The 13606-nt window shown below is 41.6% G+C and overlaps 1 protein-coding gene across 5 annotated transcripts in view; it reads left to right on the top strand.

Annotated features, from left to right (window-relative positions):
* jmjd1cb (jumonji domain containing 1Cb) overlaps window positions 1-13606 on the top strand; it is a 306094-nt gene that overhangs the window by 267006 nt on the left and 25482 nt on the right. For all 5 annotated transcript variants that reach the window (XM_078223635.1, XM_078223634.1, XM_078223636.1 and 2 more), the window contains 6 exons: window positions 2957-3165; window positions 6256-6537; window positions 6896-7067; window positions 7366-7456; window positions 10728-10858; window positions 10947-11063. In XM_078223635.1, coding sequence (XP_078079761.1) covers window positions 2957-3165; window positions 6256-6537; window positions 6896-7067; window positions 7366-7456; window positions 10728-10858; window positions 10947-11063 — 1002 coding nt within the window. The remainder of the gene's footprint in view (window positions 1-2956; window positions 3166-6255; window positions 6538-6895; window positions 7068-7365; window positions 7457-10727; window positions 10859-10946; window positions 11064-13606) is intronic.

Genomic DNA, 13606 nt, shown 5'->3' with positions numbered 1-13606 from the left:
TCGAGAGGAGCTTTACATGACAAAGTAATCATTACCTGCATGAAAATTTGGAGCAGTGGTTAGGATCTGAAATTATTGGTGATTTTGATTTATTATTGTCACATGTATTGGTATACAGTGAAAAGTCTTGTCACTTGCACGCTATATAGACAAAGCATACTGTTTATAGAATACATAGAGGAGAAAGAAAGGAGAAGGTGCGGAATGTAGTGTTACAGTCATAGCTGGGGTGTAGAGAAAGATCAACTTAATGCAAGGTGGGTCCATTCAAAAGTCTGATGGCAGTAGGGAAATACCAAATCGGTAAGAGATTGAAATAGAGCATTATTAGAATATATAAAGGATTAGAGTACAGTTTTAAAAGCCTAGAACGAGAGTAAAAGATAGAATTAGAGTGTGTGCTGGGGGCAGCTTGCAAGAAGTTGTCATGCTCCGGCGCCATCTAGAGGGACATTAAATCTGGAAGATTGTAAAATGATTTATATGGTCTTTCACACCTTAAATCTACTTTCAAATGTGTCTCAACTTGTTTTATCTGGAATGAATTACTTTGCCATTCTCTGATTTGCTGTATTTTGACAAATACAATAACTAATTTGCATGAACCAGGATCCCACAACGAGCAGTGAGATGAATAGGTTGTTAATCCATTTTTGATGGTGCTGGTTGAGAGAGGTAAAATTGTTATAGAGATTTGGTTAATGTCATGGGATCTTCACTTCACCAGAGCAGACAGCAATACCTCTTGCATTAGAATGCTCCCTTTGTCGTGAAATGTTGGGCAAGTTTGTATACTCAAATTGTTGGGCGTGAACCCACTACCTTCTGATCAGAGATGGGAATGATACCAATTAAGCCAAGCTCAGTGGAGCAAAATAATAGGTAATGAATTTGACCATTGATTTTCCTTTTTCCTTTCCAGTCCATATCTGTAATTTACTTCTGTTGTGTTTCTCTTCCAATTTTAATTTATTTTATTCCACCACCCTGAAGTGCTTCCATAAGTTGCCCACCGTAACTCCTTCATGGCCTGTATCTCTTTGTCTGATTTTATTCCTAGTCATCTGCCTAATGTGCCTCCATGGTTCTTTCCAACCCAGTGTGCCTTTAATATCTCTTCATGCTATTAGCAGGGAAGTGGAGTAGCTACAAGTTAACAATCAGCATTCAGTAATTATCCATGACATTAAGCTCAATGATCCCAATGGGGAAGGGAAGAGTGAAAGAAAAGGATCTTTACTTCAGAAGCACATTACTTATTGATTGCTTTCACATTATCATCTTATACTTGCAGAACATCTGCTATTAATATATGCTAATAAAGCTGTCATTTCCTGCTAAGTGGGACTTTCCACTGCTGTCACTAATAACGGAAACTAGGTGTCCAACTTCTACTTGTGATTCTAAATTTTATTGAAGTTATTAATTTTGTTTCTCACCTAGCTTTTTTTCTACTAGTTCCATGTTGTAAAACTAATGAAAACTAATGAGGGTGGTACAGTGGTTAGCACTGTTGCTTCACAGGGCCAGGGACCCGGGTTCAATTCTGGCCTCGGGTCACTGTCTGTGTGGAGTTTGCACGTTCTCCCCGTGTCTCTGTGGGTTTACTCTGGGTGCTCCGATTTCCTCCCACAGTCCAAAGATGTGCGGGTTAGGTGAATTAGCCATGCTAAATTGCCCCTTAGTGTCAGGTAGCTCGGGTAAATGTATGGAATTGTTGTCGGTGCAGTCTCAGTGGGCTGAATGGCCGCCTCCTGCACTGTAGGGATTCTGTGAAAGCTGCATAAGTCCTTCCCAGTCACTGATGTTCTGATGCTGACTTTAATAGTTCTTTGTCAATGGAATTTGGGTGATGCTGGCAAGGGAGCATTTCATTGCCCATATCTGTTCCAATATGCATTTTATATTGTAGAATGGTTTTCATGGGAAATAGTTCCGTGACATGAGTAGATTTCCGTGCTACCCAACCTGCTTTATTTACATTAGCAAGGGAGCATCTCTCAAATTACTCATCTAGTCTATCCTAAAATGTTAGCATGTATATTGGTTAGATCAAAATCTCAAATCCAACTTTGCAGACTTTACCCAGTGTGAGACTCTGCAGAGTAAAAATGCCAGCTGGAAGCACCAAGCAAAACTCTTAAGGACGTCTTGACGCCTCAACGCACGGTTGTCACTTCATGTTAAACTATCATTACCAGCAGCTGCTGCCTTGATCTGTTGCCGTCCTGGTGGAAATGTTTTCTTAAACAAACCGATCAAAACATTTGCTTCCCCATCTCCTTTCCACTATTTGGTGGCCTAGAATAAACACCCAGCAGCATAGTTCCTTAATTCCAACCAATATAGCTTGTGTAGTAATTGTTTATCTCTAATTTAGTTCATTTAAAGGCTCACAAAGGCTACATGAACAAAGTAATGACTGTCCCATCGGATGCACCAAGATGTCCTTTGGACTTTTGCATTTAGCTGCCAGGAGATGCACAGCTTGCATTTTTGTCAGTCATAGTTTTGTCATAGCCTCACACTGGGTAAAGCCTGCAAAGTTACATTTGAGATTTTGATCTACTATATGTGCGAACATCTTGGGTATATATGAGTAATTTGAGAGATGTGCCTATGCCGGTATAAAATGGGCAGGTTGGACAGCAAGGAAATGTGATTGTGCTATGGATCCACTTCCCATAAAAGCTATTTTGCAGTATCAAATGTACATTAGAATTTTAGTATTATGTGAAAAACCTCTACACATGTAACTTTTGTCAGAGTTTATATTGTACATTAGTTCCGTTCAGATTATCCTGATAGTAATCCAATTGTTACTGTCAGCTGGTTTTAGCAATTTTGCGTATTAGGTTAGTTGATTCTGTTTCCCTGCTGCAATAATGTTACAATACTATACTACCACTGTATATTTGCACGATAAATATCTATTTTCCTTTTGGCTTTGTTGCAGAAACCAAAGAATTATCTGTGTCTAAGGCAGTGAAGATTGAATTAAGCCAGGTAGACAAGAAAGAGGACTGCAAAACTCCTACCGTGTGTCTCAGCAACGAACATGGCTCAACTCTGCGAGATTTACTTACCTCAACAGCTGGAAAATTGCAGTTAGGCTCAACTGATGCTGGCATTGCCTTTGCCCCAGTCTTTTCTGCAGGAACCCCTGTAAGTGTTTGTTGAGTTTTATAATACAGACGATCATGGGTTTGTCTTTCTGTAGAACAACCATTTTCCAAAGCAGAGCAGCTGCATCAGTAGGAAGGAAGAGGTGTAAACCAACACAACAAAGCTGTCAGCTGTTCAAGAGCGAGTGAGGATGGAAATGGTTCTGTAATTGTCTATTTGTAGTTCAAACATTTCAAAGCACAAATGTATTTTCAACTGAGAAAAAGCTGATTTTGAAAGGCTGAAAATAAAGTTTTGCAAAAGAAAATAGGCAACAATTTTGGCAAACAGGCAGTATTTAAAACGACATTCACCTGAATGCAGGAAAAATATGGGCTGTAATATCCAAGCTGCATGGTGTCGTATTTGGTGGAGGTATTTGGAGCTGGGGAAAACTCCCCACCCCCACCAACTAGGTAAGGATTGCATGGAAATTGCCCAGAAGTGCAATTTCCAATCATAGTGGCACAGTGGTTAGCAAAGCTGCCTCACAGTGCCAGGGTTTGATTCCCGGCTTGGGTCACTGTATGTGCAGAGTCTGCAGATTCTCCCCATGTCTGCGTGGGTTTCCTCTGGGTGCTCCGGTTTCCCCTCAAATCTGAAAAATGTGCTGGTTAGGTGCATTGCCCCCCCACCCCCCCCTCAAAATTCCGAATTCCCTGGGGGCTCCACCCCCACCCATGGGATTCCCCTCAATAGTCCATTCCACTCAGCAAAGGACAAATTAAACACTGGTGAGGCTTTAAGGGATGAATAAAGACAAAGGAACAATTGAGGGTTCGGAAAGAGGCATGGATCAAGTGCATAGATAGCAGAGTATTGCATAATTAGAGAGAATGCAAAGAGATTAGCAGAGAAGTGAAAATAAAAGTGAGGAAGGCAAAGTGGAATTGTTAAATGAAATTATCAAGTAACATAAAATAACAAAATAGTTTACAGGCATATCACTGAAAAAGGAAGCTGGGATGGGAATAGGACCATTAAGGGATAGGCAGGATAATACCGCAAGTAACAATGAAGAAATGACAAATATTACATTATTTTGCTTCAGTATTCACTCGGGAGATAGAACAGGTGGACGTGACATTGAATGATGAGATGAATAATGAAATAAGTGCATTTAAAATTTTAAAAACGTGTTGAGTACACTAGTCAAGCTCCGAGGATAAGTTCTCTGGTCCAGCTGCATTACATCCACACATTTTAAAATAATCTGAGAGACATATAGTGGAGGCATTATTGCACATATTTAATAACTTGTTTGAAAAAGGTGTTGTGCCAAAGGAGAGACGAATAGCTAAAGTAATTCCTATATTTAAGAAGGGTAAGCAGAACATGCCGAGGGAATTATAGACCAGCCCGTTTATCAATCTTTGAAAAAATAATGGAATCCCTCCTAAAGGAGAGAGGGAAATGACATTGAGAAAAGGTAAGTATAATAATGAATAGTCAGCATGGATTTTAGATGGGAAAATCTTCCATCACCAACATTATTGAATTTTTTTGAGGTGATGACAGAGTGTGGATAATGCAAATGCCATGGATGTAATGTGTCTTTATTTTCAGAAGGGCTTCAATAAGTTGCCCCATAATACACTGATGAATGAGAGTCTGAGAATGCAGAATCGGGACAAGTAGAAAGATGGATTGCTTGTTAGCTTCAAGATAGAAAGTAGACTGGGAGTTGAGGGTAGTTGTTCAGAGTGGTGTTACACAACAATCTACACTGCTGTTTGCAATTTACATTAACAATTTGAACTCTGGAATGAAAAACACAATTCAGGTAACACTAAATTGGGTGGAAGTAGTAGTGTATAGTCAATGCTGAGGATGGCTGTGACAAACTACAAGAGGACATAAACTTGCAAACTGGGCCAAAAAATTGGCAAATGAAATTGCACATAGATAAATATGCGGTAGTACACCTTTGATTGGAAGAATAGGGAGATCATACTGTTTGGAAGGTGTGAGTATAGGTAGAGTAAAGGAAGAAAGGGATTTCTGAGTACAAGTACGCCGGAACAGTGCCAGGGTTTGATTCCCGGCTTGGGTCACTGTATATGCAGAGTCTGCAGATTCTCCCCATGTCTGCGTGGGGGGTGGGGGGGGCAATGCACCTAACCAAAGTTCCGCCATAAGTAACTGAGGCCATAAACAAACAACTACGCATTAGGTTTTATTTCCAGAAGGATAGAATAGAAAAATGGGAAAGTTATGCTAAGCCTGGATTGGTTAGATCACACTTTGTGCAATTCTGGTCACTATTATAAAAAGGACACTGGAGAGGATGCAGAGAATATTTATAAGGATGGTACCAGAAGCGCATGGGTAAGCATTTCAAGTATTGATAGGTAGATCTTTCTCTTGAAAAAAGGTTGAGGGATGACCTAACAGATCTTTAAAATTGTGAATGATTTTGATAGTGTGGACATAGGGAGAATGTTTCCACTTCTGGGGAAGAGCATCGAGTGACAAGATAATCACCAAGAAATCCAATTGGGAATTGAGAAAAAGAACTTCCGGTGAGATTGTGGAGCTTGCTGTTACAGGGAGTGATGAAGCATATAGCATTTAAAGGTTAACTAGACATATGAGAGAAAAGGAAAGAGAGAGTTTTGATAGACTTAGATGAGGGAAAATGTGAGGAACCTTGAGTGAAACATCAATGCTGACATGGATCACTTGGGCTGAATGGCCTGTTTCTGCGCCACGTATCCTACTAACCCTATGTAATTCAGTTGTAGAAGTAAATGCAGCAGATTCAGATCATGAACAGCCATATTCATTGCTTGTTGCTGAATTTACTTTCAACGTTACCATTTTAAAGGTGGATATTCAGTCAAAATTATGTCAACTCTTCAGACTGTCGGCTGCAAGATGTGTTGTCTTTTAAGCTTTTTTTGCAACTGGTGCAGTTCTAGCAACAAGCAATCGAATCATAATACAACTCCTGTTTTATCGAGTGGATTTGAATCGACAAAATGATCTTCTGAGCTCAGTAGATTTCATTGTTAATACAATGTCGTTTTGGCTTAATTGCATGTACATGATGAGTATTTGACAGTACTGCCTTTGTACATTTCCTTATAGACTGGCAGAGGTGCAAGAAGCATGCCAAACCTTTTAGATGACATAATTGCGTCGGTTGTGGAAAATAAGATCCCAGCAAGTAAATCAGTGAAATTAAGCTGGAAAGAAGGAACAAAGCAAAATTCACAAGGAGAAGTTAAAAAGCTCAATACAGATATGATCAGCAAAAGTCATTCGGAAATACCACATTCTTGGCTTTGTGATGGATTTTTACTTTGGCTCCAAGATCCTGGAAATCCCAGCAACTGGAAGATATTCAGGGAATGCTGGAGGCGAGACCAGGTCTGTACAAAATGAGATTCAGGAAGTAAAAACTGATATAAATAATTAATGCATTACCACTGGGCTTTAGGACTGTGGCTATTGATATTGGATACATTATTATAAAGGTAATGCTGTTATGATTTCATTAAAGTATTAATTATAATTGAGAATTTAGACATTGTTCCCTCATGTTCACTGTTAGCAGCCATTCAATTAAACTTGACATGATTTATTTATTAGCCTATTAGAATCTGATACAAATATATTTCAAGACTTAATCCATCAGAAATTAGACTAAAATTGTTATTTATTTAAGGATATTCTCTTTAAAATCTATTTTCTCCTGTCTTCTCTCCACCCTTTCAAAAATCTTCAGCCTGTTCTTGTATCTGGTGTGCACAAAAAACTAAATTCCAACATTTGGAAACCTGAAAGCTTTCGTGAGGAATTTGGAGACCAGAAGGTTGACCTAGTTAACTACAAAGACGGCAGTATAATTTCCAGTGTACGGATTCAGGACTTCTGGGATGGTTTTGAAGATCTAACCAGTTGAGTGCTGTTCACATGATATCACTGAGTAATTCTGAACTGTTGTGACTATAACCAACAATTAAACTAAATTAACTATTTGAAGTCATTATTTCATTTACAAAGGGTTTTTTGCTTTTTTCCTACATGGTCAAATATATTGTCTTCCAAAGGCAATTGTGGGTTAAATATTTGAAAGTCACTAAAGAGTCACGTTAAGAAAATATTTTGCAGAAAGAAGCAAAGTAGTTTATGTTTTGGGAACTTTGTGCATTTATACTCTGTCTGGAATGATTAAAGTTTTTATTTTCTGTCCAGAACGATTCAAATCCAAGAGTGGGGAGTCTGTGTTACTGAAGCTGAAGGATTGGCCCTCTGGTGAAGATTTCAGAACCACAATGCCTTCTAGGTAAAAACTTCAGCTGCAGATGCATTCAGAATTTTGATTGATGGCTCTGACTTTATACCTATTTGCATTGGCACACTATATTTATCCTTCCCTTCCAATCTGTCTTCAACTTGCACCATTCCAAAGTGAACAAGGTGAACAGCAACGTGCCCCCCATCTTTGTCAGTGGTACTCTCTGACCTGTCAGTTTGGGAAATGTGAAATGGCATTGGAGTACCTTATCCAGAAAATGTGCCACTATGGCAAGACTAGAATTGAAAACTTGGGATTGTAATAGATGAAATTGTTTCCTGCCTATGACAAGTATGCAAGGAGTTGCACCCTTAAAAATCATTAAGCATGTGGAAAATTATGGGAAAAGACCATTTAGCTCTACCTTCTTTCTCTTGCCACCATATCCCATCTAGCTGTGAGACTTCAGCACTTGCATTCTTGATTTTAATTGCTCCACAATTGGTGGCCTTGCCTTCAGTTGCTCAAGTTCCAAGCTTTGGAGTTTTCTCCTTATGTCTCTTTCCCTCCCTAACTCACTCTCCTCCTTAAAACATACCTCTTTGTTGACCAGCCTTTGGTTAACTGACCTAATGGTCTGGATTTTTATGGAGTTGGGGAGAATACGTGGAGGGGTGAAAATGGTGGCTGGGGCCTGATTCTGGGATTCCTGACCCCATTACTGGAGTTTCTGGATTTCACCAGGGCTTTTGAAGGGTACAGGCTGGTTCAGATCATGAGCCTGCACTTTTGACCTGGCCAGCTCCATTGCAAAAACAGGCATGACCTAGTCTGAAAAACTAGCTTGACTCCATGAAAACTGCAAAGAATCATGCTTCATGGCATTGTGAATCATCATCTGGATGAGGGAACCCTTTGAAAGGTATGTTTCAAAGGTCCATCTCATGATTCCCCGCCTCCATGCCAAACATTGGCACTTCCATCTCCCTTCACCACTATGCAGTGCATAGAACCAAATAACTTTATAGTGACAATAGAATGTGTAAAAAGTAACTTTCCACTTAAAGATATTTTCCGGCCAATGAAAATGTCAATTTGATACCCTTTAAAGTGTCAAAAGCATAAACTGCAAATGCTTGAAACCTCTTTAACTTGTGTTCATAAACATTGTGCAAATGACAGAAGAGACCAGAGAACCAGAGCTGTGATTCACGTAAATGTTTTCCTTGAAGCTCAGCTGTTTCTTCAGTCTAATGGATACGTCAGACGTCAAATATATTGTTGACATGAGGGGGAATGGGGAATGTATGGGGCTGAGGGATGTGAAGGCCTTACTTTTTTCATACTATAACCGGGACAAAGTCCCACAGCACCGAGGCCATTTAAACAGCCCGCCTTGGCACATGGTAGCCCCTTTGGCTGCCTTTAAACTCTTTTCTGAGTTGCCTATCCTGCACCTGCCCCCACCTACTGCAATTAAAATTCCACCTTTGCAAGCACTTTTTCCCAAGGGCTGACACACACTTCCTGCCCTGAGGATGAAAAGTCATGATGTGGAGATGCCGGCGTTGGACTGGGGTAAACACAGTAAGAAGTTTAACAACACCAGGTTAAAGTCCAACAGGTTTATTTGGTAGCAAAAGCCACACAAGCTTTCGAGGCTCTGAGCCCCTTCTTCAGGTGAGTGGGAATTCTGTTCACAAACAGAACTTATAAGACACAGACTCAATTTACATGAATAATGGTTGGAATGCGAATACTTACAACTAATCCAGTCTTTAAGAAACAAAACAATGGGAGTGGAGAGAGCATCAAGACAGGCTAAAAAGATGTGTATTGTCTCCAGACAAGACAGCCAGTGAAACTCTGCAGGTCCACGCAACTGTGGGAGTTACAAATAGTGTGACATAAATTCTGATTCTAGGATCGCATGATAAAGACTCAGGAGGAAAAAAGCAGAAATATTTATGTGAAATAGTGTGACATAAACCCAATATCCCGGTTGAGGCCGTCCTTGTGTGTGCGGAACCTGGCTATCAGTTTCTGCTCCGCGACTCTGCGCTGTCGTGTGTCGCGAAGGCCGCCTTGGAGAACGCTTACCCGAATATCAGAGGCCGAATGCCCGTGACCGCTGAAGTGCTCCCCAACAGGAAGAGAACAGTCTTGCCTGGTGATTGTCGAGCGGTGTTCATTCATCCGTTGTCGCAGCGTCTGCATAGTTTCCCCAATGTACCATGCCTCGGGACATCCTTTCTTGCAGCGTATCAGGTAGACAACGTTGGCCGAGTTGCAAGAGTATGTACCGTGTACCTTGGGGAAACTATGCAGACGCTGCGACAACGGATGAATGAACACCGCTCGACAATCACCAGGCAAGACTGTTCTCTTCCTGTTGGGGAGCACTTCAGCGGTCACGGGCATTCGGCCTCTGATATTCGGGTAAGCGTTCTCCAAGGCGGCCTTCGCGACACACGACAGCGCAGAGTCGCGGAGCAGAAACTGATAGCCAGGTTCCGCACACACAAGGACGGCCTCAACCGGGATATTGGGTTTATGTCACACTATTTCACATAAATATTTCTGCTTTTTTCCTCCTGAGTCTTTATCATGCGATCCTAGAATCAGAATTTATGTCACACTATTTGTAACTCCCACAGTTGCGTGGACCTGCAGAGTTTCACTGGCTGTCTTGTCTGGAGACAATACACATCTTTTTAGCCTGTCTTGATGCTCTCTCCACTCCCATTGTTTTGTTTCTTAAAGACTGGATTAGTTGTAAGTATTCGCATTCCAACCATTATTCATGTAAATTGAGTCTGTGTCTTATAAGTTCTGTTTGTGAACAGAATTCCCACTCACCTGAAGAAGGGGCTCAGAGCCTCGAAAGCTTGTGTGGCTTTTGCTACCAAATAAACCTGTTGGACTTTAACCTGGTGTTGTTAAACTTCTTACTGAGGATGAAAATCCAGGCCAACATTTCTTTGTGTGACACGGTGTCATATTTTGTTTTATGATGCTGCTGTGAAGTGCTTTGAGATATTTTGTTACATTAAAAGTGCTATGTAAAAGTAAGTTGTTATCTAGAATCTGTGTACTCCATTTTTGTTGTAACAACTTCCTTCAGTAACTTATTTTGATGTTATGATGCAGCTCTGCCTGAATAACCTATTACTGTGATTTGTAGTTGTTAAACTCATCTTTGATGTGAAAAATGTCTCTGTGATCATCATCAATATTCTTCATTTTTGAGTAATGAAGTTGTTGTAGTCTCTTTCCCTACACACACAGAATCTATTAGTTGTTTTTTATTTCCTTATAGGTTTGATGATCTTATGAAAAATTTACCACTGCCGGAGTACTGTGATCCAGAAGGAAATCTAAACTTGGCATGCCGGCTACCAAATTTCTTTGTGCGGCCAGATTTAGGGCCCAGACTATGCAGTGCTTATGGTAAGCATAACACACCCTGCAGTCTACACAATTTTATGTGCTATTTTGTTGGAAAAGGCTACTCTCTAAATGACTGTGTCATTTACAGGACAGTCAACTGCTAAGGAACATGGAACTATCAATCTGCACCTAGACATTGCTGATGTAGTCAATGTGCTTGTTTACGTTGGTCTCCCAAAAGGGAATGCGAACAATCACCGAGCAGGTAATTTCTCAACGCTTCATTTTCACTGTGAACTGGGTTGATTTTTTTAAAGAGTCACACCTACAGTATTTTGAACTGTTCTGTCTATCTGAAACAAGAACTGGAACAAAGAACAACAAAGAACAATACAGCACAGGAACAGGCCCTTCGGGCCTCCAAGCCCGCACCGCTCCCTGGTCCAAACTAGACCATTCTTTTGTAGCCCTCCATTCCCACTCCGTTCATATGGCTGTCTAGATAAGTCTTAAACGTTCCCAGTGTGTCCGCCTCCACCACCTTGCCCGGCAGCGCATTCCAGGCCCCCACCACCCTCTGTGTAAAATATGTCCTTCTGATATCTGTGTTAAACCTCCCCCTCTTCACCTTGAACCTATGACCCCCCGTGAACGTCACCACCGACCTGGGGAAAAGCTTCCCACCGTTCACCCTATCTATGCCTTTCATAATTTTATACACCTCTATTAAGTCTCCCCTCATCCTCTGTCTTTCCAGGGAGAACAACCCCAGTTTACCCAATCTCTCCTCATACTAAGCCCCTCCATACCAGGCAACATCCTGGTAAACCTCCTCTGTACTCTCGCCAAACCCTCCACGTCCTTCTGGTAGTGTGGCGACCAGAACTGGACGCAGTATTCCAAATGCGGCCGAACCAACGTTCTATACATCTGCAACATCAGACCCCAACTTTTATACTCTATGCCCCGTCCTATAAAGGCAAGCATGCCATATGCCTTCTTCACCACCTTCTCCACCTGTGACGTCACCTTCAAGAATCTGTGGACTTGCACACCCAGGTCCCTCTGCGTATCTACACCCTTTATGGTTCTGCCATTTATCGTATAGCTCCTCCCTACATTATTTCTACCAAAATGCATCACTTCGCATTTATCAGGATTGAACTCCATCTGCCATTTCTTTGCCCAAATTTCCAGCCTATCTATATCCCTCTGTAGCTTCTGACAATGCTCCTCACTATCTGCAAGTCCTGCCAATTTTGTGTCGTCCGCAAACTTACTGATCACCCCAGTTACACCTTCTTCCAGATCATTTATATAAATCACAAACAGCAGAGGTCCCAATACAGAGCCCTGCGGAACACCACTAGTCACAGGCCTCCAGCCGGAAAAAGACCCTTCCACTATCACCCTCTGTCTTCTGTGACCAAGCCAGTTCTCCACCCATCTAGCCACCACCCCCTTTATCCCATGAAATCCAACCTTTTTCACCAGCCTACCATGAGGGACTTTGTCAAACGCTTTACTAAAGTCCATATAGACGACATCCACGGCCCTCCCCTCGTCAACCATTCTGGTCACTTCTTCAAAAAACTCCACCAGGTTAGTGAGGCATGACCTCCCTCTCACAAAACCATGCTGACTATCGTTAATGAGTTTATTCCTTTCTAAATGCGCATACATCCTATCTCTAAGAATCTTCTCCAACAACTTCCCCACCACGGACGTCAAGCTCACCGGCCTATAATTACCCGGGTTATCCTTCCTACCCTTCTTAAATAACGGGACCACATTAGCTATCCTCCAATCCTCTGGGACCTCACCTGCGTCCAGTGACGAGACAAAGATTTGCGTCAGAGGCCCAGCGATTTCATCTCTCGTCTCCCTGAGCAGCCTTGGATAGATTCCATCAGGCCCTGGGGATTTGTCAGTCTTTATATTCTCTAACAAACCTAACACTTCCTCCTTTGTAATGGAGATTTTCTCCAACGGTTCAACACTCCCCTCCGAGACACTCCCAGTCAACACATCCCTCTCCTTTGTGAATACCGACGCAAAGTATTCGTTTAGGATCTCCCCTACTTCTTTGGGCTCCAAGCATACTTCCCCACTTTTGTCCCTGAGAGGTCTGATTTTTTCCCTGACAACCCTTTTGTTCCTAACGTATGAATAAAATGCCTTGGGATTCTCCTTAATCCTGTCTGCCAAGAACATTTCGTGACCCCTTTTTGCTCTTCTAATTCCCCGTTTGAGATCTTTCCTACTTTCTTTGTACTCCTCCAGAGCTCCCTCCGTTTTTAGCTGCCTGGACCTAACATACGCCTCTCTTTTCTTTTTGACCAGTCCCTCAATTTCTCTGGTTATCCACGGTTCTCGAATCCTACCCTTCCTATCCTTTTTTACAGGCACATGCCTGTCCTGTAGCCCTAACAACTGTTCCTTAAAAGACTCCCACATGCCAGATGTGGATTTACCTTCAAACAGCCTCTCCCAATCAAGAGCTGCCAATTTCTGCCTAATCCCACTAATGCTGGAAAAACTCAACAGACTGGCAGCATCTGTGGGTAGGGAAGCAAAGTTAAGATTTTGAGTCTGTATGACCTTTCTTTAGAGCTAAAGAAAGGGAGAAATATGGTGGATTTATATATTGTATAAGAGGGGTGAAGCCCCTGGAGCAGAGTTGATGGATTGAGTTATAAGAATAGGCTGAATAGACTGGGACCTTTTTCTCTGGAGCGTAGGAGGCTGAGGGGTGACCTTATAGAGGTCTATAAAATAACGAGGGGCATAGACAAGGTAGATAGTCAA

Source organism: Mustelus asterias, chromosome 11 (assembly GCF_964213995.1).
Source record: "Mustelus asterias chromosome 11, sMusAst1.hap1.1, whole genome shotgun sequence".
In the NCBI taxonomy this organism is placed as follows: Eukaryota; Metazoa; Chordata; class Chondrichthyes; order Carcharhiniformes; family Triakidae; genus Mustelus; species Mustelus asterias.
Note: the sequence above shows the minus strand (reverse complement) of the source record. Positions and strands in the feature narration are given on the sequence as shown.